We start from the raw sequence: 25,654 nt of genomic DNA, 5'->3' as shown, positions 1-25,654 counted from the left end.
CTGTTGTGAGATGAAGAGAGGAGAGGAGGGAAAGAGAGAGCACCCTACATTTCCCTCAGTGACCCACATACAGCACAGCAGCAGAGACGTCATGGTCTCCCAATCCCATCTCGCCCCTAACTTCCCCTTCATACCCTGGCTGAATTTCCGTACAACTCTAACCTCTTCCCCCTTCTATCCCTTCCTTTCCCCCCTCTCCTGTTTTTCGGTGCTGCAGCAGGCCCTGGGGCGAGGGGTTTACTGCTTACACATGGAAACGGACAGAGATATTGCTTTGAGGGCACTTTGCTTCCAGCTCAGGAAGGGAAGACAGGAAGCAGTGACAATAACAAACTTGCTACAGAGTCCAGAGTCACTTACAGTACAACCACTGCATTCAACATGAAACACTGTTCCCTTTAGCGCCGTGCCTTCCTAGAAGAAGAAGAGAACTACTTTGAAACACAGAGGATGAGAGAGGAGGAGGAGAGCAGGAGGGACGGAAAAAGAAAGACCACTCTAAAGACTTCAAACAAGAGGCCATCTTCGAGAGTCTGTGACGGAGCTGTATCCAATAGGAAGTCAACATTGAGGAGTTAGTGAGTTTAGTGGACAAACATAAGGAGAGGAATCAGCCAGCTATAGCAGCCATTGCCAAAGCCATCAAAGCGTGACCAGGCCCAGCCAATCAGAATGAGTTTTTACCACAAAAGGGCTTTATTACAGACAGAAATACTCCTCAGTTTCATCAGCTGTCAGGGTGGCTGGTCCCAGACAATCCCGCAGGTGAAGAAGCCAGATGTGGAGGTCCTGGGCTGGCGTGGTTACACGTGGTCTGCGATTGTGAGGCCGGTTGGACGTACTGCCAAATTCTCTAAAACAACGTTGGGGACAGCTTATGGTAGAGAAATTCGCATTCAATTCTCTGGCAACAGCTCTGGTGGACAATCCATTCCTGCAGTCTGCATGCCAATTGCATGCTCCCTCAAAACTTGAGACATCTGTGGCATTGTGTTGTGTGACAAAACTACACATTTTAGAGTGGCCTTTTATTGTCCCCAGCACTAGGTGCACCTGTGTAATGATTACACTGTTTAATCAGCTTCTTGATATGCCACACCTGTCAGGAGGATGAATTATCTTGGCAAAGGAGAATTGCAGGGGATGTAAACAAATCTGTGCACAAAATTTGAGAGAAATACATGTTTTGCGAATGGAAAATTTTGTGAATCTTATTTGACCAACACTTTACATGTTGCGTTTATATTTTTGTTCAGTATATATACACCCCTAACAGCATGCTACTCATGCAGACAAACTCCATTCATTAGTCACCACTTGTCGTTTAAAACAAGTGTAGCTAAAGCTGGTTAACGGAAGCCATGTTGTGGGGGAGTAAAACAAATGCCATTGACAATCACATCGTAGGCTATAACGTTGCGAAGGTTTCAAAGGCTGGATGCCTGTAATAGGAAGCGTCTACGTTCCTGTTCCTGGTCTCAGTGGCTCTGTGTCTCCACATCCTGGTTGCACCTTGGGGCAGGAGGGAGACAGGGGAACACTATAATGATCTCTCTTGTCATGGACAACACACACTGTTAAAACATATGCCCAACAGCCTCTAGGATCAGCAGACCCTCCACAATTACCAACTTCAACAATTTGTTAAAAATGCAAAACTGGCCTAAGATCAGTGTCGAGGGATAACTTCATGCTCCTCCCACATGAGATACAGTTGAAGTCGGAAGTTTACATACACTTAGGTTGGAGTCATTAAAACTAGTTTTTCAACCACTCCACAAAGAGTGATCAGATGAACTGCAAAGTCCCTCTTTGCCATGCAAATGAACTGAATCCCAAACAAAGTGTTGATGAAGACAAGGCTGGAGATTACTCTGTCATGCTGATTGAGTTCGAATAACAGACTAGAAGCTTCAAAAGGAGGGTGGTGCTTGGAATCATCGTCTTCCTCTGTCAACCATGGTTACCTGCAAGGAAATACGTGCCTTTATCATTGCTTTGCACAAAAAGGGCTTCAGAGGCAAGGATATTGCTGCCAGTAAGATTGCACCAAAATCAACCATTTATCGGATCATCAAGAACGTCAAGGAGAGCGGTTCAGTTGTTGTGAAGAAGGCTTCAGGGCGCCCAAGAAAGTCCAGCAAGCGCCAGGAGTTGAATCAGCTGCGGGATCGGGGCACCACCAGTACAGAGCTTGCTCAGGAATGGCAGCAGGTAGGTGTGAGTGCATCTACATGCACAGTGAGGTGAAGACTTTTGGAGCATGGCCCGGTGTCAAGAAGGGCAGCAAAGAAGCCGCTTCTCTCCAGGAAAAAAAACATTAGGGACAGACTGATATTCTGTAAAAGGTACAGGGATTGGACTGCTGAGGACTGGAGTAAAGTCATTTTCTCGGATGAATCGCCTTTCCGATTGTTTGGGGCACCCAGAAATAAGCTTGTCCGGAGAAGACAAGGTGAGTGCTACCATCAGTCCTGTGTCAAGCCAACAGTAAAGCATCCTGAGACCATTCATGTGTGGGGTTGCTTCTCAGCCAAGAGAGTGGGCTCACTCACAATTTTGCCTAAGAACACAGCCATGAATAAAGAATGGTACCAACACATCCTCCAAGAGCATCTTCTCCCAACCATCCAGGAACAGTTTGGTGAACTATGCCTAGGCAAAAGTGATAACTAAGCGGCTTGGGGAACAAAACATCGATATTTTGGGTCCATGGCCAGGAAACTCCCCAGACCTTAATCCCATTGAGAACTTGTGGTCAATCCTCAAGAGGCGGGTGGACAAACAAAAACCCACACACTCCAAGCATTGATTATGCAGGAATGGGCTGCCATCAGTCAGGATGTGGCCCAGAAGGTAATTGACAGCATGCCCAGGCAGATTGCAGAGGTCTTGAAAACGAAGGGTCAACACTGCAAATATTGACTCTTTGCATCAACTTCATGTAATTGTCAATAAAAGCCTTTGACACTTATGAAACAATTGTAATTAAACTTCAGTATTCCATAGTAACATCTGACAAAAATATCTAATGACACCGAAGCAGCAAACTTTGTGAAAATGTATATTTGTGTCATTCTCAAAACTTTTGGCCACGACTGTATTTCAAGGCCTATCTTCAAACTCAGTGCCTCTTTGCTTGACATCATAGGAAAATCAAAAGAAAATCAGCCAAGACCTCAGAAATAAATGTGTAGACCTTCACAAGTCTGGTTCATCATTGGGAGCACTTTCCAAATGCCTGAAGGTACCACGTTCATCTGTACAAACAATAGTACACAAGTATAAACTCCATGGGACCACGCAGCCGTCATAATGCTCAGGAAGATGACGCGTTCTGTCTCCTGGAGATTAAACATACTTTGGTGCGAAACGTGCAAATCAATCCCAGAACAACAGAAAAGGACCTCGTGAAGATGCTTGAGGAAACAGCTACAAAAGTATCTTTATCCACAGTAAAACGAGTCGTTAATCGACATAACCTGAAAGGCCGCTCAGCAAGGAAGAAGCCACTGCTACAAAACCGCCGTAAAAAAAGCCAGACTATTGTTTGCATCTGCACATGCAGATGGGACAAAGATCATACTTTTTTTGGAGAAATGTCCTGTGGTCTGATGAAATAAAAATAGAACTGTTTGGCCATAACAACTATTGTTATGTTTGGAGGAAAAAGGGGGAGGCTTGCAAGCCGAAGAACATCATCCCAGCCGTGAAGCACGGGGGTGGCAGCATCATGTTGTGGGGGTGCTTTGCTGCAGGAAGGACTGGTGCACTTCACAAAATAGATGGCATCATGAGGACGGACAATTATGTGGATATATTGAAGCAACATCTCAAGACATCAGTCAGGAAGTTAAAGCTTGGTCGCAAATGGGTCTTCCAAATGGACAATGACCTCAAGCATACTTCCAAAGTTGTGGCAAAATGGCTTCAGGAAAACAAAGTCAAGGTATTGGAGTGACCATCACAAAGCCCTGACCTCAATCCTATAGAAAATTTGTGGACACAACTGAAAAAGTGTGTGAGCAAGGATGCCTACAAACCTGACTCCGTTACACCAGCTCTATCAGGAGGAATGGGCCAAAATTCACCCAACTTTTTGTGGGAAGCTTGTGGAAGGCTACCCAAAACATTTGACCCAAGTTAAACCATTTAAAGGCAATGCTACCAAATAGTAATTGAGTGTACGTAAACTTCTGACCCACTGGGAATGTGATGAAATAAATCACTCTACTATTATTCTGACATTTCACATTATTAAAATAAAGTGGTGATCCTAACTGACCTAAGACAAGGAATTTTTACAAGGATTAAATGTCAAGAATTGTGAAAAACTGAGTTTAAATGTATTTGGCTAAGGTGTATGTAAACTTCCGACTTCAACTGTACGCCCTGTCATCCTCTCAGAGCTAGCCCAAATAAAAATCACATTTTATTTGTCACATGAGCCAAATACAACAGGTGTAGACTTTACCATGAAATGCTGACTTAGGAGCCCTTTTCCAACAACGCAGAGTTAAAAAGTATGAAAGTTAGCACCATTAAAAAAGGAAATACTAACACAATAAAATAGCAATAACAATACCGAGTCAATGTGCTTGGGGTACGAGGTAGTTGAGGTGATTTGATACATGTTGTAATAGATAAGGCCGTTCACCATTGTCAATCATTTTGTGTGTTTTTTCCTGTTTCCACCAACAGGTCGTGTAGGTGTGAACGGAGCACAACAACAACAGAGATAGATGTAGTCGTGCCATAGACCAGTGGTTCTGGCCCTGGGGACACAAAGGGATGAATATTTTGAGTCTTTTTGTCTTAGCGCTACACAGCTGATTCAAATCAAAGTTTGATGACTTGCTCATTTGAGTCAGCTGATAAGGAAAAACTCCAACATGCACCCCTTTGGTTCTCTAAGTTGACTTGTTATGGTCCTGTTTGGTCTATGTACATTTTAGGAGTGGTAAAGTAGCTCCTGGCTCCTATTGTTCTGTTAAACAACAGCTCTGATCCCACCACTTCACTAGATTAGACAGGACAATCTGGCTATTGCTCTGAAATAGACAGGAATGCAGCCTCCTATCTTTAGAGTGGTGCTCTCTCTTACTTTCTCTCTCTCACGCTGCTGGGAACATTTCTTAAATCACACTCAATGTTTGGAAAACTGTCATGGAACTGAAACAGAGCACAGAGCTCCCAAGGAACCAACCGTGGAAACACACAATCCCAGTGCCAAACACTGCAGAAAGACACAGTCCCCTTTCTCAAAACACACCGTCCAACCCTACAATCACAAGCACACTGTTCTTGGCTTAAATTCAATGTGGCAGAGTATGAAGTGGAAGAGTGGAAGTGTGTGTGTCTGTGCACGGTGTGCATACTTGCATTAGTGTACATGTGTGCCGCGCATGTAGTGTATACTATGAGTGTGTGCACTAAGGTGGCAGAGAACAGATGTAGGAATTTAATCTGAGCAAGTTTGCTACTTCAGGAAAATAGTTCTGCAGCAACAGGAAATGTGAATTATTATGTGGATTATAATTAATGGACATTTTATGTAGCGGTTGATGCATTTCAGGTTAAGGCAAAACAAGTCTGAAATGTTAAATTGGAAATGACAAACTTTAGAAGCCTTTTTAAACCTTTAATACACTAGAAGTTTGAAGTTCCTGCTGAATACACTAGAAGTTTGAAGTCCCTGCTGAATACACTAGAAGTTTGCATTTCCAGGAAAATTCTCATCAACAAAAGAGTGATAAAATTAAGATCCCACATCTGTATCCTATGTGAAGGGGAGAGGTTGCTGATTTCCCATAGACAGAATGAATCCCAGTACTTCACTGGATTCCCATGCCAAATACAATCTGTGCCCTTCTCTAGTTCTGGCATCTGACCCAATGTCCAAAGGGTGACATAACAAGAAGTTTGGCCATTTAAGTCCAGAGTGTGTGTGTGGATGAAAAGAGCAGACCTTAGAAATTAGTCGCAGGAACCATCTCATCGATAGCACTTCTCCTTTCCATTTCTAGGCTGACGGGAAAAGCCAGAATGACACTATAACCTGCATGCAATACTGAAAGAATGTATAGAAAATGCATTTCCTGTTTTGTTGTTGTTGTTAAAACTGATTCGGCCATATGTTTGCTTAGATGCTTTGTAATACTGGGATGATCTAACAAGTTTGAATTGTGGCATTACATTCAAACCAGCTGTGTAATCTACTTTTCTTGGTACTCATGCCAGTGTCGTAACATAGTTTGGCGAGGTTCCACCGCAAGGTCGGAGCTTGAGGCACCCACAGACAGACAGAGATCGACACAGACAGACAGCTGTCCCAGTCCACACCTACCCGGCAGTCTCTCTGCAGGGTCTTCATCAAGGCATTGTAGGTGTCAGCGTCGAAGTAGAGCCCTTCATGCATGTCCTGGAAGTCCAGGTCCTTGTAGACGGGACAGGCCTTCTCCCTCTCCTTCCTGGAGGCACGTCTCTTGTAGGTGGAGCCTTTCAGGTCGTACTTGTAGTGCATCTTGACGGAGCGCGGCAGCACGTTGTTCATCACCACCAGCCGGATGTTGACGCCTCCAGACTGGATGCAGTACAGGCCGTAGAACTTAGGCAGCAGGGTGCGTGGGTTCTGGTTCAGGTTCTGTGTGTGGAGCGAGAGGTGGAATACAGTTAGTTGATGAATAGGTTCTGTTTAATAGGCCTGGGTCCAGGTCGCGTCCATTTAATGGTAACCTATTCCCTACATAGGGTCTTGATCGAAAGTACTGCACTATGGGCCCTGGTCAAAAGTGGTGCACTATATAGGAAAAGCAGACTAGGTTGGGTGAGTTACTCACCATGTAGTAACCTGGGAGGAGTTTCTGGAGAAACTCAGCCTCTTTGTGCTGGACGGTTTTGATGATGAACTCGTCATCGCTGGTCAGATAGAACAGAGAGCCGCTGGCTCCGGGGTTGGACAGCTCAATCAGAGGCTCATTACAGATGGAGTACTGAGGAGAAAAACTAAACTGGTTTAGTATGCCTGTAAAAACAATAACGAAACTGGTTTAATATGCCTGTAAAAACAATAACGAAACTGGTTTAATATGCCTGTAAAAACAATAACAAAACTGGTTTAGTATGCCTGTAAAAACAATAACAAAACTGGTTTAATATGCCTGTAAAAACAATAACAAAACTGGTTTAGTATGCCTGTAAAAACAATAACAAAACTGGTTTAATATGCCTGTAAAAACAATAACAAAACTGGTTTAATATGCCTGTAAAAACAATAACAAAACTGGTTTAATATGCCTGTAAAAACAATAACAAAACTGGTTTAATATGCCTGTAAAAACAATAACAAAACTGGTTTAATATGCCTGTAAAAACAATAACAAAATTGGTTTAATATGCCTGTAAAAACAATAACAAAATTGGTTTAATATGCCTGTAAAAACAATAACAAAACTGGTTTAATATGCCTGTAAAAACAATAACGAAACTGGTTTAGTATGCCTGTAAAAACAATAACAAAACTGGTTTAATATGCCTGTACAACCACAGGTCCCAGATCTGTTTGTGCTGCTCGATAACTCCTATGGTCATTGAACTCGCTGCCTAATCCTCAGGGAAATAATGTTCTCTGCTGATTTATAAAGCACAACCTCTACCATGGACTAACTACTAACTCCTCACCCGTTTACTGTGGTTAAAAAGGATTACGTTGCCAATAAGGGTGGTCTGGAAAGCAAACATACAGTTTCATTCATTCACAGATGGGTGTGCGGCTTTTATGGTGCGGTATATCATTATCACGCAGACACGCATGTACACACACATCTCCACACACACACACACACACACACACACTGAGTGAAAGGTCTGTTTTGCTGGGATTGGCTGTAGACATGTGGTCAATAGTTCATTGAGGGTATGGCATCAGTATAGTACTTTCCGTAATTCTGTGCACTCAGCTTTTACAAACCACACATTCAGCTTTATTACTTCCACAGAGGTTATCTAAGACCATACAATAGGCCTCAGGGCAAGGGTGAATGCATTCTGTTTCCACCAGCATTCGTGTGCGTTTATCAGTTGAACCTTCACAAACAAAGCACAAAAGAACATTTCCAGTTTAGCTTACATGAGATGGGCCTCTGGCAATAGAACCCATGTAGACGACAATCATTCCAAAAACAGCTGTGGCGTTATTCTCCAAATGAACATAAAAGCCGTGCTCTAACACAGAACCCCCTCTGTGTGGAAATCAAAGGACCAGGGGAAGTCAGTGAAGGTGGAATAGTGTGGATGTTTAATGATAATGCAGTAAAACAGAGCTGTGTGTTCTAATAGAGAGAAACAACGAGAGAGCGAGAAGGCATGGGGTTCTCCACAGACTCATTGAGCCCACAGCATGAACACATCCACAATTTATCTGCATTTGCATTCAGGACCCTGAGTGGTGGGTGTGTTTGGTCTTAATTCATCTCTGTTGTTGTTTCTGTGTTTGAATAAATGCATAATCAACAGGGACACATTACGACAGTGTTTGCTTCACCCTTCAGGCTCTCTCTCTCCCCCCATCTCTCTCTCTCTCTCTATCCATCCATCCATCTCTCCCTCCATCTCTCTCTCTATCCATCCATCTCTCCCTCCATCTCTCTCTCTCTCTCTCCCTCCCTCACTCCCTCTCCTTCTCCCTCTCTCACTCCCTCCATCTCTCTCTGGCTTTCACTCTTTCTTTGCTTGTCCTGTAGCCTTTTGTCTGATAGCAATGACGACTGATAGCAAATGCAGGATGTGTCAGGGCATTCATAAGAGCTGTGGTGAGGAGGGTACAACAGCCTTGGAGTAAAGTATGTGAATCCGAAACTAAAGCTATGGCATAATAGAAAAGAATGGTAGAAAATAATTTCAAATGAAAAGTAATGTGAGTGTAGAATAACATATAGATAATAGACGGTCCTGCTCATACAGTATGTTATATATTCTATATGGTAGTGCTGCATATTGAAACTCCATGGTGTATTCTCCTCTGATCTACCTGTCCCAGTGATAATGACAGTGTAATAATAGAGAGGTGGTAATGACTTTGACCTGAAGGGCCCATCTCTCTGGCATCTCTCTAGCAAGGGGTTAACTGCTGATACACGCACTCTCACGCGCGCACACACACACGCCGCCACACAGCCACCCACCTCAACCCTCTGGGAAATTATAGCCTGATTTCATTTAAATGTGCAGGGGATGCAATTAAACCCATCATAATGAAATTAGCACAACTATTACCTCATCCCCCAAACCCAACCCCCATCTCCATCTCCACAGCTGGATAGGCAGAACAGGGTAAAACCACTGCTCTGTAAAACTCTGGTTACACTTCCATACACTTTAGTCACCACTGATCCCAATGAGTTGATTGGTGAAAGTTACATGATATAGGTAGGATGAACTCTAACCTACGGGATGTGTCTCAATCCACAAATCGGGTGTGGACTAGGAGTGTACCTGGTGTGTACCAGGTGCAGTGTTTAGACCTACCAGGTAGTCATCTGGTTTGATCCCGAAGAGCTCCCGGAAGTAGCGGAAGGCCAGCGGGGCGTAGGTTTTGAAGCGGAAGTCTGGGTAGTGGTGAGCCGGTGTCAGGTTGCTCCCCTCGCTGATGGAAACGGCCCACCGGACACAAAGACAAAGAACAGTTAGTTAGAATATCCCCACATACAGAAACAAGCGAGTTTGGACTCATTTCTGTTCATCAGTTTACTAAGGCAGAAAAACTAATCACTGACGTAGGCGGACATTCTGCAAACAGACATCAGGCACGGTCTTTAACTAGAACTGATGATCGTCATGTCAGAGCATTCAGTGGATCCTGGCATGAAATAACGCGACACACCTCCGTGTCTATACTGTATTTATACTCGGGATATCGCTTTTCAACAGTAAAAGTTCAAAAATCGCTGGAGGATGTCTTTAAGTACAGCTACCCATGGCAAGCCAGATGAACCAGTGGCACACAGCCCTGTTTAGAGTCTAGAGCCTGGCGAGAGAGCAAGCCTCTGATTACCCTAAACAACACAATAATACAACACCATGTAACACAGGGGACCAGCATTATGATGATATGAGATCTGTGTCCATAGACAGAGAGAAGGCATGGGGTTCTCCACAGACTCACTGACGGCAGTCTGCAGTCACCTTGAGCCCACAGCATGAACACATTCGTATATGTATGTATATGTATGTATATATACATACATATACATATATACATACATACACACTTTTATTTGTATTTTTTTTTTTACCTTTATTTAACTAGGCAAGTCAGTTAAGAACAAATTCTTATTTTCAATGACGGCCTAGGAACAGTGGGTTAACTGCCTGTTCAGGGGCAGAACGACAGATTTGTACCTTGTCAGCTCGGGGGTTTGAACTTGCAACCTTCCGGTTACTAGTCCAACGCTCTAACCACTAGGCTACCCTGCACTGACCCTACGCGCACTCACTAGAATGAATATATACACACATACATATACACACGGACTCAAACACACTACATTGACACTCCCACACATTCACATACACACAATACATAAACACACACACGCATAGATACAACGCAAACATACATACATCACACACTTTTACACTCATTTGCTGCTTTTACTCTGTCTACACAAGTTGTTTTTGGCGCAGGTGACAAATACAATTCGATTTTATATGCGTTTTCATTCAGGGCCCTGAGTGGTAGTGTGTCTGTGTGTGTTCTGTCTTAATTCATCTCTGTTGTTTCTGTGTTTGAATAGATGCATAACCAACACGGACACATTACGACAGTCTCTCTCTCTCTCTCTCTCCCTCTCCCTCTCCCTCTCCCTGTCCTGTAGCCTTTTGTCTGATAGCAATGACGACTGATCACAAATGCAGGATGTGTCAGGGCATTCATAAGAGCTGTGGTGAGGAGGGTACAACAGCCTTGGAGTAAAGTATGTGAATCCGAAACTAAAGCTATGGCATAATAGAAAAGAATGGTAGAAAATAATTTCAAATGAAAAGTAATGAGAGTGTAGAATAACATATAGATAGACGGTCCTGCTCATACAGTATGTTATATATTCTATATGGTAGTGCTGCATATTGAAACTCCATGGTGTATTCTCCTCTGATCTACACACAATTCTGTTGTCCTTTCTTTCTCTTTCTTTGATGAGCGACTGACATGGCTCACGTAGAGAGACTGAGCCTGTTTCGGTACGAACCTGTAGCCGTGCCAGGTGGAACAGAATACAAGAGGTTTACTGGGTGATTAGCTCCAGATGATCCTGTAACAACACGCCAACACACTGCATCCTAAATCTCAATCCATTAAAAGGGCGTTAAAAAGGCTTTGTTTTCAGGGGCACCTCCACAGCGAGCTGCTATCGAAACCAGGTTGTTGAACCCTTAATTGGCCGAAGATGTTGAGCTGTGCTCCAGTGCTTCCACCAAGTAACAGGACAGGCTACAGCTTCAACATAAATAGGTGTGATCATCAGCCTACTGCTGAACGAAGAGCACACAAACATACACAGCAATGAAAGTGTCTTATCCACGCAGAGCAGAACTAGAGTACTGCTGTTTTTCACTCGGGCCCCCCTTCCAGCATTGGTGAACATCCCATGACCCCCGCAGCTGGGGAGGTCAATGTAAATAGTCCGTTGGCCATTTAAATTAATTGTTCAGCAGTCTTATGGCTTGGGGGTGAAATCTGTTAAGGGGCCTTTTGGTCCTAGACTTGGCGCTCCACTTGCCGTGCCGTAGCAGAAATAACAGTCTATGACTTGGGTGACTGGAGTCTCTGGAGAATTTTTTGTGCTTTCCTCTGACACCGCCTATTTTATAGGTCCTGGATGGCAGGAAGCTTGGCCCTAGTAGTACACACTACTCTCTGTAAGGCGGTGATGCAACCGGTCAGGATGCTCTCGATGGTGCAGCTGTAGAACTTTGAGGATCTGGGGACCTATGCTACATCTTTTCAGTCTCCTAGGGGGGAAAAGGTGTTGTCATGCCCTCTTCACGAGTGTCTTGGTGTGTTTGGACCATTAAAGTTCGTTGGTGATGTGGACACCAAGGAACTTGAAACTCTCGAGCCATGTCGATATTAATGGGGGCCTGTTCGGCCCGCCTTTTCCTGTAGTCCACGATCAGATCCTTTGTCTTGCTCACATTGAGGAAGAGGTTGTTGTCCTGGCACCACACTGCCAAGTCTCTGACCTCCTCCCTATAGGCTGTCTCATTGTTGTCGGTGAGGCCAACCACTGTTGTGTCGTCAGCAAACTTAATGGTGTTGGAGTCGTGTTTGGTCATGCAGTTGTGGGTGAACAGGGAGTACAAGAGGGGAATAAGTACACACCCCTGAGGGGCCCCAGTGTCTGGGATCTCCGTGGCAGACGTGTTGTTGCCTACCCTTACCACCTGGGGGAATCCTGTCAGGAAGTCCAGAATCCAGTTGCAGATGGAGGTGTTTATTTTAGTCCTTAGCTTAGTGATGAGCTTTGAGGGCACTATAGTGTTGAACGCTGAGATGTAGTCAATGAACAGCATTCTCATATAGGTGTTCCTTTTGTCCAGGTGGGAAAGGGCCGTGTGGAGTGCTATTGAGATTGCGTTATCTGTGGATCTGTTGGGCGGTATGCGAATTGGAGTGGGTCTAGGGTATCCGGGAGGATGGTGTTGATGTGAGCCAAGACCAGCCTTTCAAAGCACTTCATGGCTACCGACGTGAGTGCTACGGGGCGGTAATCATTTAGGCAGGTTACTTTCGCTTCCTTGGGCAAAGGGACTATGGTGGTCTGCTTGAAACATGTAGGTATTACAGACTCTGTCAGGGAGAGGTTGAAAATGTCAGTGAAGACACTTGCCAGTTGGTCCGTGCATGCTTTGAGTACACGTCCTGGTAATCCATCTGGCCCCGCGGTTTTGTGAATGTTGACCTGTTTAAAAGGTCTTGCTCACATCGGCTACCAAGAGCGTTACCACACGGTCGTCCAGAACAGCTGGCGCTGTCGTGCATGCTACAACTTTCAAGAGTAAGTTTAAAGCCGGACTGAGTTCCTTTAAAAAAATAAAAATACCCCCCCCCCCCCCGGCGGCTCCTCCCACAGTTTGGGAACCACTGTGTTACTGTATGCCTGTAGCCACGTCATGGCTTAAGCTTCCTCCTACACTCATTTTGTTCTGTTTGTTTTTCCTCCATGGAGAGTCTTTTGTCTCTTCTAGTAGAGGTTAAAACACCTGGTCTCTCCAGTGTTGTCATTGTCACCAGCCCGGCCTCTGCCCATAAAGAGACAATGAGAACATATTGTTCTCTCTCTGTGTGTTTGGCGCAACAAATTAATTTCAACATTCTGGGATGGCTATTGCACCTGTGTTAAGCAGGAACATTTGCATAAAATCACTTTAACCTGCAGTATATATTGAAATGAGCATAATAAGTGTGAAACTCAAGGGTGCGAGTTAAATCTGACAGCATGTTTGCATATACCAGTGTGTTCAGTTTCTATTGAAGGACAGACTTTGCATGTCCTGATGTGCCATTTGGAAAGGGACACACAGAAAGCATTTCCTAGTCCAAGTCTCTGCAGAGCTTGGAAGGGAAAGAGGCTGGCATGACCATTAGCAAATATCAATTCTTAAAAAACTTGATAACAAAACTCAACCAATCAAGAGGATGACATTCTCTGGTGATTTTCTGTTTTTCATATGGGGAGAGGTTTGTCGTTCGGTAACAGATTTTCTAGATCTTTTGCAAAATATCTGCGATATAGACAAGAAGATTACTCAAACAGTGCATGACGTTCGCTCATCTGTTAATACCAAGAGATGTGATCTGACGGCACTAATAATGTCATCTCTTACACTCGTGTGTGTGTTTTGTGTATGTGTGTGTGTGTGTATGTGCATGTGTTTGTTTGTGTGGTATGGGTGCGTGTATTCCTGGGTGTGTTTGGGGTTATGTAAAGTGTTTCTTTAAGCTGCTGATGTAATTATTAAAGACAGACATTTTGATGGGCCAGGCATGACACGGCATGCAGTATGTTTTGCACACTGGTATTAAAAGACACAGTAAGCTGATTTACAGGGATTTGGGGTATATTATCCACTGGATTGACAGAGTCCATACACCATGACTTCAACTAGCTGATTCACACTCATGTTAAATGATAGAAGCCCCTTTTTTATTCTTTAGGATATGAATCCTCTATGTGAGTCATTACTGTTGAAGGAGAACGCCTCCTCCCTTGTTTCATGGAGAGATCCAGACATGAAGCTTTCCTATTTCAGCTAGCAGACAGATCTAGCTCCACCTCTGTTCCCACTTCAGCCATACTGCAGGTTCACTGCTGAAAGTCAATGAGTCACTTCACAGCAGCATCAACATAGGCTGTAGTGTTTCTAAAGGACTTATTAGGATTCATCTACTCAGGCTGTAAAGCATGTATTTGTGTGAAAGCATATGTAGGTAGATACAACATATTGTAAACTGCTACTCAATATTACTATACGTAAGGGATAATCAACGAGGGGTTAAACTATGGAATGAGTTAGCTGCCAAAAGGTTGAACGTACGTATCGCTAGAATCTTAAGAAAATGTAAATTGTTAGGATCGTAAGAAAAGCCATGTCCGAAACGTAAATGTGAAATTTCACCAGTGAACATTCAAACACCATGTTATGATTACGGAAGAACAGTTTAGGCTTGAACAAATCTTGTGTTGCAATTCTGACGTGCAATAATACCTTTGAGAGTTTTGGCAGTTTCATATCACCAACAAAAACAATGTTCACCCAACAGCCTGTGAGGAGTGCACAAACATAACACAGTATAAAAAAAGTCAGGGAAACTGGGAAGAGGTATCCTGCACATGTTCAAGTTAAGTCTCCATTCTCTATTACTCCTCAGTTGAGTTGACTTCACATTTAGGTAGCTAGGAAGCTAATGTAATGGATTTGATTGCCAGTACAAGTCTAGATAGCACTAGCTGTATTATGCCTACAACAGTGAAGTTTCAGTATGCTAGGTGTATCTCTCTACAGAATGGGCATGTATCTGGGTGACGTGGACATCCACATGCATGCACCTTATCAAAATAGGACTCATTCAATATTGCACCATCCCATTCTATGGGCTCTGTCTGCAATCAGAAACATAACCAGTACTATCTACCAGGAATAATGAAACATAACCAGTAGTATCTACCAGGAATAATGAAACATAACCAGTAGTATCTACCAGGAATAATGAAACATAACCAGTAGTATCTACCAGGAATAATGAAACATAACCAGTAGTGTCTATCAGGAATAATGGATCATAAGCAGTAGTATCTACCAGGAATAATGAAACATAACCAGTAGTATCTCCCAAGAATAATGAAACTTAACCAGTAGTGTCTACCAGGAATAATGAAACATAACCAGTAGTGTCTACCAGGAATAATGAAACATAACCAGCGGTGTCAACCAGGAATAATGAAACATAACCAGCAGTGTCTACCAGGAATAATGAAACATAACCAGCAGTGTCTACCAGGAATAATGAAACATAACCAGCAGTATGTTGTTGAACCAGCAGTATGTTGCTTCTTGTTGAAGAAGCATGTGCAGTGGCTGACAGGGAAATGTCCAGACCATTAAGGGACCACAAGGCTATTTCGATCAGGACAGATTATAGCCAAGACTTAATCAATATTTAGTTTTGTCTCATTTATTGATATGAATATAGCCTCTGCGTGATGGGGTCGTGCAACGCAAATAGCTAGAACAAGCCTACATACAGAGTGAAATTCACTAATACAATAGTCAAAATGCCTAATAAGGCCTACAGTCCGTGCTCCCAAATACTGGAAAAAATGTGATTCATTAGGTTACACGATCACCACAGTAGCAGTATGCAGCTATAAAAATAAATGATGCAATTATAAGGCCATTAAATAACACAACACCATGGCACACTTAGATAGCGGAATAGGCCTATCCTAAATCATATTTACTTTCTGTTTTGCAGCTCAGGCAGTTATTCTAGACATTCTGTGTCTTTATTATTCAGACAAGTAATTTGCTGAAGACCCAAGCCTATACTCCGCCATCTACTGGTGTAACGTCTTATGGAATGCAGTTCCAAAACAAGCCCTAGACTTTTATTTTGGAAATTAAACCAGAAGCTGCAAAGCAACTCTGACGTCTCGGCTTGATTGACTAGCTAACTTCGACTAGCTACGTTCGGTTCTTGTCCTTTGCAGATGCCACATCATTTAAAAAAGTTTGTATGTGCTTTCCGAGTGGCACAGATGTCTAAGGCACTGCATCGTAGTGTTAAGGCGTCACTACAGCCTGAGGTTTGATCCCAACCAGCTGTGACTGGGAGTCCCATAAGGTGGTGCGCAATTGACCCAGCATCGTCCGGGTTAGGGGGAGGAGGGGGGGGCTTTACTTGGGTCATCGCACTCTAGCGACTCCTTGTGGCGAGCTGGGTGCCTGCAGGCTGACTTCGGTCGTCAGTTGAACAGGGTTTCCTCTGACACATTGGTGACTGACCGGCTCGATTCGGTCTTATGAAACAATTTTTTTTATTTTTTACATTAGATATAAGTAGAGACTCAGAGCTAGAAAATTGTATATCATGCACTACAGTTGAGGAACAATGGGAAATTAATTCTGCTTTGAAAGTTGATAACTTGTAACATCCCTTTTGGGAAAATGGCCTTTGAATATTTTGGTACATGTACTGGAGAGCTCCTCTTTGTCTACACCCATTCAGAATCGTTCACACCCTCTTAACCTTTAGCCCCACCCATCTCTTTAAGGGTTGATCTGAGCATTCTGTCCTAACAACAGCAGTCAAGCACCCAAGCTAACTGGCTAACGTTGACTAGCTTGCTAACTACTTCCAGACACAAATGAGAGAACAGCACACGTTGACCATTTTACAAGCCCGAGCAGAGCTGATTAGGCTGTTTTTGTGTTATCCAGAGCATTGGTGACTGCAACTATGCTGCTGGCAGCAATTAAATTAGGCTTTTTTTGCCAATGTTTACTAACACCGGCCATATTGGTAAATTTGTCAGTTATTCTAAGTTCTGGCACACTCAGACGAGAGTGCTCTGAAATCGGAGTAGATAGCCAGAGAAAATTTACCAGCTACATCTATCAACAGCTCGCAGTGACATCATGAACAATCTATTGAAATGGATACTTGCATAGTGGAGTCTTTCATTAAAACCTCTTAGTACGGAAATCCTGTTACCAGGATCAAATTCGGTGAAATCGGAGTGCGCCAAATTCAAAATACAAAATCGTAATATTAAACATTCATGAAAATACAAGTGTCCTACATCATTTAAAAACTTAACTTCTTGTTAATCCAGCCACTTTGACAGATTTCAAAAAGACTTTACGGCGAAAGCATAACATGAGATTATCTGAGTACAGCGCCCCACACATAAAAGCATTTTCCAAACCAGCACAGGCATTACAAAAGTCAGAAATAGCAATAAAATACATCACTTATATTTGAAGATCTTCCTCTGTTTGCAATCCCAAGGATCCCAGCTAAACATCAAATGGTCATTTTGTTCAATAAAGTCCTTCTTTATATCCCAAAAAAAGTCAGTTTAGCTGGCGCACTTGATTCAGTAATCCGCCGGTTTCAAAATGCATATAAAGAAATTCCAGAAGTTACCAATAAACTTCGTCCCAACAATGTTTCTAATCGATACTCAGGTTCCCTAATATGTAAATAAACAGTACAATTTAAGACGGAGAATAGTATGTTCATTACCGGAGATAAATAATGAAGTGCGTGCCCTCATGCACGCGCGCCACAATACTACAGTCAAAATGGGAGCCACCCAGAAAATCTACAAATACAAATCTCATTTTTCAAAAAACAAGCCTGAAACTCTTTCTAGAGACTGTTGACATCTAGTGGAAGCCCTAGGAACTGCAATCTGGGAGGTATTCCTTTGATTTTCCCATAGACGGCAATTTCAATGAGTTGTGATCTAAAAACAAATCCAGTTCGATTCTCCTTGGGTTTTCACCTGCCATATCAGTTCTATTATACTCAGAGACATTATTGTAACAGCTTTAGAATCTTTCTATCCAAAACAAATTACATGCATATCCTAGCTTCTGGGCCTGAAGTAACAGGCAGTTTACTTTGGGCATGTCAGTCATCCAAATTTCTGAATACTGCCCCCGGCCCTCAACAAGTGAAGGCATGTAGCTAGCTTATGAAACAATGAACCATAATCCCAACTCATGACATTACTACCATGCATGAATCTGCAGGTAGCTAACCAACCAGGTTCAATGTTAGCTAACAGACTAACAATGTTGCCTATGGGCACAAACCCACCGTCGCTGGACCAGACAGGACTAGCAAAAAGAGTTCTTCACTGATGAGTCGTGGTTGTCTTACCAGGTGTGATGGTTGGATTTGCGTTTATCGTCGAAGGAATGAGTGTTACACAGAGGCCTATATTCTGGAGTGAGATAGATTTGGAGGTGGAGGGTCCGTCATGGTCTGGGGCGGTGTGTCACAGTATCATCGGACTGAGCTTGTGGTCATTGCAGGCAATCTCAACGCTAAGCATTACAGGGAAGATATCCTCCTCCCTCATGTGGTACCCTTCCTGCAGGCTTATCCTGACATGACACTTCAGCATGACAATCCCACCAGCCATACTGCTTGTTCGATCTGTGATTTGCTGCAAGACAGGAATGTCAGTGTTCTGCCATGGCCAGCAAAGAGTCCGGATCTTAATCCCATTAGCATGTCTGGGACCTGTTAGATCGAAGGGTGAGGGCTAGGGCCATTCCCCCCGGAAATGTCCGGGAACCTGCAGGTGCCTTGGTGGAGAGTGGGGTAACATCTCACAGCAAGAACTGGCAAATATGGTGCAGTCCATGAGGAGGAGATGCACTGTAGTACTTAATGCAGCTGGTGGCCACACCAGATACTGACTGTTACTTTTGATTTTGATCCCCCCCTTTGTTCAGGTACACAGTATGCCATTTCTGTTAGTTACATGTCTGTGGAACTTGTTCAGTTTATGTCTCAGTTGTAGAATCTTGTTATGTTCATACAAATATTTACACATGTTAAGTTTGCTGAAAATAAACGCAGTTGACAGTGAGAGCATGTTTCTTTTTTTGCTGAGTTTATATACTATAGCATCAATATAATCATCAGTCATGTCCCTTTTCCTCACCTTGGCAGGAAGACACTCTCCACCACATAGAAGTCCTGCATGAGAACATCTCTGTCAGGTTTGGAGGTCAGGTTGCCCACTGTGTAGCCGATGCCCAACTGTATGGCCCCCTTCAGGGCTGACGATGTGGTCTGAGGGTCAGGGACAACCAAACACACCAATCAACACATACATTAACGAATCAACAGCTCAATCAAGCAACAAATTCATCAAACAAAAATATAAAACGCAACATGCAACAATTTCAAGGATTGTACGGAGATACAGTTCATATTAGGAAATCAGTGAATTGAAATCAATTTATTAGGCCCGAATCAATGGATTTCACATGACTGGGAATACAGATATGCATCTGTGGTTACAGATACCTTTTTTTAAAAAGGTAGGTGAACTAGGCGTAAACTCCAAAGAGCAAGGTAGCAAATTCCCAGAAGAGAGGCATGTCTTGTAAAGGTCAGTGTAAAATGTCTTGTAACGGTCAGTGTAAAATGTCTTGTAAAGGTCAGTGTAAAATGTCTTGTAAAAAGGTCCGTGTAAAATGTCTTGTAAAAAGGTCTGTGTAAAATGTCTTGTAAAAAGGTCAGTGTAAAATGTCTTGTAAAAAGGTCAGTGTAAAATGTCTTGTAAAAAGGTCAGTGTAAAATGTCTTGTAAAAAGGTCAGTGTAAAATGTCTTGTAAAAAGGCCAGTGTAAAATGTATTGTAAAAAGGCCAGTGTAAAATGTATTGTAAAAAGGTCAGTATAAAATGTATTGTAAAAGTCAGTGTAAAATGTCTTGTAAAAGTCAGTTCAGGAACATACAGTGCAATCAGAAAACAATGTCCGATTTTCTGAAACAAGCACGTTAACGTCATGAAATTGAAAGCCAGTTGATGCCTGTGACACCGTTTTCGATGGCTTCAATAGTTCTGATAATGGCAAATTCATTACCTAGATGTTTCAAATCGACTGCATGAGGCCCTGTTATATTGTGTGTGGCACAAAAATCCCATCACCACCGGTGACGTCTGATCCAAATGAAAGTGTAGTAAAGCAGAGAATGGACTGAGGATAGCTTCCCATCATGTACGAACTGTGTAGAAGCAGGACATTGATAGGAGCTCATATGACAAAGGGTCACTTTAAAAGGCTTCTTGGGTGACATCAACAGGCTTCATAGTGATAAATGGTCATTCATTTCAACAAGCATTAAGAAACCTCCCTTCATGGTTGTCATAAAAGGCCAGTAGAATCCAGCCAGAGAGAGCAGTATATGGAGGGATGAAACTTTACCTTCTTGTATGTTTTCTCTCCGCTCGTTTTTCGAGACCCTCCCATTCCATTTTCTGTGGTCGTTGACATCTGATGAGAGGACAGAGCAGAAGAATAAAAGGAACTCACTGGTCAAAGTTTAGAAACAAACAAAGTTTCTTCAGGTGCTACTTTAGGTCAGTGGTACAGGAATAAAGTCACTTCACATTGACTGACTAGATTCATTTTGGGTTATTTCATAATGTCAACACAAAGCTCACAAAGAGGGAGGTTTTTCCACTACCGTCTTGATCAGGCTAGAGTACATGACCACATAGGCCTACAGTTAGAGTTTGACTAATAGACCTGTGCAGATTGGTGAGCGACGCATTTTTCACTGCATCATCTGACACTGTATCTGTGCCACATTGTCTACATATGCTAGACATTGTCATGCTGAATTGCTCCTATAGGTCTTAATGTGACGATGTAAACAAACACAGTATATCTGCAGTATCTGGCAGTGATGCTTGTCAATAAGACGGGAGTGTCCGCGTGAAGCAGGTATAATGAGCACACCCTGCTAAGTGAAAAGTGAAGGTGTAATCAGTCACCCTGCTTAGTGAAAAGTGAAGGTGTAATCAGTCACCCTGCTTAGTGAAAAGTGAAGGTGTAATCAGTCACCCTGCTAAGTGAAAAGTGAAGGTGTAATCAGTCACCCTGCTAAGTGAAAAGTGAAGGTGTAATCAGTCACCCTGCTAAGTGAAAAGTGAAGGTGTAATCAGTCACCCTGCTTAGTGAAAAGTGAAGGTGTAATCAGTCACCCTGCTAAGTGAAAAGTGAAGGTGTAATCAGTCACCCTGCTAAGTGAAACGTGAAGCTGTAATCAGTCACCTTGCTTAGTGAAAAGCTCTGCCAGTGGAACAGAGATCACGACCACATCTCTTGGTCATCAGGCAGTCATGGGGAGGTTTCTATCTCCAGACAGCCTCTGGAAGAGAAGAGAGGAAAGACTTCATTACATTATATGATTACAGAGTGAAAGAACAGTAGGAGAATGTCCTCTGCTTCAATGTTAGGCCGTACCTCTGATGTCAGAATAGAAACTTGGAAAAATGTCTGCAGGCAAATATTTTTTCATTAACTGGGAAATTCCAGCAGATACGCTAAAGTGTTTTCATTGTTGGAGCAATTTTAGCGGGTGGCCCCTCAAAATATTAATTTAATATTTTTTGTTAATTTCTGACAGTTAAAGGCAATTTCATCTATTTCAAAACCTGAAGTGATTAACCATCCCGCAGCAAATGATCTATTCTCTGAGAAGGCAAGACAATTGGGTATTTTTGTGCATTCATTAGTGGTGTTCCTGCTGTCAGTCACTCCACAATTCCCCCTCCTCACACAGCCAAACAAAAACTCCCTGTGAGGAGCTCTGCTGTGGGGGGAAGAGGAAAGAGGGGAGGTAGATGGGTGTGTGAGCAGCCATGCGTGCTGCAGTAACTGCGCTGGATAAATGACTCCACGTCAAGCAGAGAGACTGCAGACCCTCAGAGCGTACTACTGCATGAGGACTAATGGTACCTCAGCCAAGGCTCTCTCACACACACACACACACACACACACACACACACACACACACACACACACACACACACACACACACACAACCAAGCTATTCACCATTCAGCCACACCATCAGCTTGTGTGTGTGTGTGTGTCTAACTAGAATGTATGTGAGTGTGAAATGAGTCTAAGTGCAGTTGTTTCATAAAGAGAGCGAGAGAGAAATAGAGAGAGAGAAAGAGAGAGAGAGAGATGGTGGGGGCATTTACACAGCGAGATATTGGATATATTTCAGTGTTTTCTTTCTGTGTCTATTTCTGTCGGTTAACCTCCAGCTAAACCTGCAGTGGCCTCACCTCCAGCATATCAATGTACCTGCTACTCAGAGTGCAGCCCAGTCAGTCCACCCGCCATTATTACTTACATAAGCTTTGCCTGTGTGTCCCGCTGCAACCTATAAGCACTCCTTATCAGCTCTGTGTCCAAACATATCTTACTTCATCAGGCATGTGTCCAATCAGGGCTCACTCTGGTGAGCCTTCATCCAATTAGCATTCTCTGTGTGTGTGTGTTGTTCTTGTGCGTCTACACACGAGCGAGGAACCAAAATGTCAAATGTACAACTATGATGTCACCTGTCGCATACAGCTGGGCTTTCTCCCTCCCAAGTAGACATCATGTCAGGAAGTCTACCAGCCTCAAGACAGGGCAATTCCACAGTAATAGAGAAATGCTGAGACTAGGATTTTTCACTTTAAAATGTATACCATACAACAACGAATGATTGCAAAGTAAAACAAAAACCATACAATTCTCTTCACAGGGACTTCTAACAATTTTCACTGAGCATTTTACAAAAACACATTTACTTGAAGAACAGTGCTAAGCTTGGTAGCTGAATTACGTTTTTTTGCTGATTTACAACATTCATTTATTTAATATTAAAAATGGTCATATTAATATCTCCAAATGACCCTTTTTGATTGTGTTCACTTTAAGACGTATTGTTTGGAACAATATACTCTACAAGTATATCACATTCCCAGACTGGGCTCGCTGCTAATTCTGAAGGTAGGACACGGTTTATGAGCACCATCAACACATTGAATGGTCATTGGAATTTGCAGTCCAAAAGGAGGGCTGTGATTGGTTAACCAATCACATGTATTCATAAAGCCCTTTTTACATCAGCCGATGTCACAAAAGTGCTATACAGAAACACAGCCTAAAACCCAAAACAGCAAGCAATGCAGATGTAGACACACGGTGGCTAGGAAAAACTCCCTAGAAAGGCAGAAAACTAGAGAGGAACGAGGCTCTGAGGGGTGGCAAATCCTCTTCTAGCTGTGCTGGGTGGAGATTTAATGACCTATAACGTTAATTTCTATGTAGAAAATGGGTCATATCATTAAAAGTACCAGAGAGCCCACTCTGGAAAAGTGATGAGTTTGAAGATTATATGGTTCCAGACAATATGTCTAAGAATCAGCTAAATCAAAAACAGTAGTTTTGACTGAAAATGTGTCTTTCAGAATGTAGACATACTCCATATGTTAGAGCCCATTATTATGAGTATAACGACACCAAGGTGTCATGTAGTGTTCACAGATCATAGGGTCTTACAGGAGGCATGTACAGGTCTAAAAAGGGCCTGAAATTACCACTTTCATTATGATTCTCAAAAATGGTGTGTGATACAAATGTAAAACGCATTTCAAACATCCTTCCTCCCAATGAAGCTTCTATGTGAGAATTTCCAGAACAATCCGATACCAAACATATTTTCAGCTCCGGCTGGCGTGATATTGTCCTTGAAGAGGATTGTCAATTCTGGTTTTATTATTAATTGAAAATGTTATTGTGTGTGTCTGGACCCAAACAAAACACAAAGCAGGCGGACATTAAGAGGGGTATATAGCAGACAGACACTGTCTTTATCCTCAAACTGAAGCCTTATCGGTGCACCAGCTCTGCCGTTGCTAACAACACAGCAGCAACACACAGAGTAAATACTATTTGACTTGGAGCTGATGTCTGTGCTGTAGGGCAGGTTAGGAGACACTGTCTGTATGTGTGTGTGTGTGTGTGTGTGTGTGTGTACATTGGCTGTTGGCCTTCATGGGCAGCACTGAGTCATAACATGTTTATTCAAATGCGAATTGGAAATGCAATTATCATGAATATATCATGGAGGTCATGCTATTGCATAACATGTATAAAGAGCACAATTCACAGCCTCAAGGTCATTTCACCTAATCTGGCTAACACCATCTCTCGCTGTGTAGTCATGTGGGTCGTGTCATCCAGGCTACATTTCACCAGGATGCTCGTCAAGAGAACACAAATACTGTGGAACACTGAAGTGGGCAGTAATATTTGATGTGTGTCTATACGGTAACCTATATTATATATACACACACATCACATGTGACTCGTAATAAGACTGACCAATTAGCCTATTAAAATGCTCATCTGACTTCATAAAAATAATTAGCAATACGCAAGAGACTATGGTCGAGTTACAGTCATAGGTAATGAAGAAACGTCTGAGAAGGAATTCTAAATATAAGTGTACTTAATTACTTTGTCAAATGAACAATAACATTATACAAGGCATAAAGCTTAAGTTACAAAGCATTACAAGGCATTAATCTAAGCATGTTCAAAGTGAGAGAGAGAGAAACAAATAAGGAAGAACAATTCATCTAAAGACCCCTTCATAAGCATCAGAGTTGTTCAAAAGCTGAGTTGTTCACCCATAGTATTACTGTAAAGTTAACCTCCAATCAGATGTCAGACTTCCAGGATGTAACCTCTGCTTGTCAGAGGTGAGACAGTGGGGGTTGGAGAATTCAACACAGAGAAGACTGAATTCCTAAGACAACACAGAGGAAATTCTTGCATACAGTTGATAAGAAGAGTCCCTTCGGGGCACCCTACACCTTGGTAATAATTATAACAACAACAAAATGTTTTCGGGTGCTGGATCTGTCTGTCTGTTGAACATGATGAATGTTAATTAGCCAGTCGGTCAGTCTGGCTTCATGTGTCATTGTTTAGGGGACCTGGACTGTTGGCACTGCTGTGCTGGTGCCTCACTCCTACTCTCCCTGACTCCCACTCTCTCTACCCCCCCCCCCCAAATCTCTCTCTCTCTCTCTCTCTCTCTCTCTCTACCCCCCCTTTCACTCTATCCCCCTTTCTCTCTCCCTATATCACCCTATCCCTCTCCCGCAATCACACCCTCTAATCCCCCATCCCTCCCTTCTCTCCCTCCCCCTCTCTGAGGCTATCTGGCCTGTGGTGAGCCCAGCCAGCGCTCCCTCAATCAGACCTTTTCCAAAACAATCCACGAGAGGCCCACAGCTGCAGAGCTGTTGTTCCCAGCTAAACAAAGAAAGGTGGATGGATAGCCCACTTTCAAATAGAAGCGTCATCTCATCGTCTGGTGCAACAGCAGCTGTTGAAACTCACTAACACCATTAATGCACAGCCAGATATTGAGTACATGGCTCTGATTTGATGTAAATTGTGTGATGTTTGATCTCAGAGCAGCAAGCTAAAAGAGCAATCTCTCTCTCTCAAGGGCACTGTAATGTGGTAATAGGAACTTGATAAGA

General features: G+C 42.9%; 1 protein-coding gene across 1 annotated transcript in view; it reads right to left on the bottom strand.

The window, feature by feature from the left end:
• Positions 1-25,654, bottom strand: part of LOC135542741 (phosphatidylinositol 4-phosphate 5-kinase type-1 beta-like) — an 83,677-nt gene that overhangs the window by 18,519 nt on the left and 39,504 nt on the right. Inside the window, exons 2-7 of the mRNA XM_064969915.1 lie at positions 21,366-21,462; positions 20,514-20,582; positions 19,242-19,372; positions 9,526-9,643; positions 6,840-6,992; positions 6,347-6,643 (exon numbers count right to left, since the gene is read on the bottom strand). Of these exons, the coding sequence (XP_064825987.1) occupies positions 6,347-6,643; positions 6,840-6,992; positions 9,526-9,643; positions 19,242-19,372; positions 20,514-20,582 (768 nt within the window). The 5' untranslated portion in view covers positions 21,366-21,462. The remainder of the gene's footprint in view (positions 1-6,346; positions 6,644-6,839; positions 6,993-9,525; positions 9,644-19,241; positions 19,373-20,513; positions 20,583-21,365; positions 21,463-25,654) is intronic.

The sequence above is a fragment of the Oncorhynchus masou genome, chromosome 1 (genome assembly GCF_036934945.1).
Source record: "Oncorhynchus masou masou isolate Uvic2021 chromosome 1, UVic_Omas_1.1, whole genome shotgun sequence".
NCBI classification, from domain to species: domain Eukaryota; kingdom Metazoa; phylum Chordata; class Actinopteri; order Salmoniformes; family Salmonidae; genus Oncorhynchus; species Oncorhynchus masou.
Note: the sequence above shows the minus strand (reverse complement) of the source record. Positions and strands in the feature narration are given on the sequence as shown.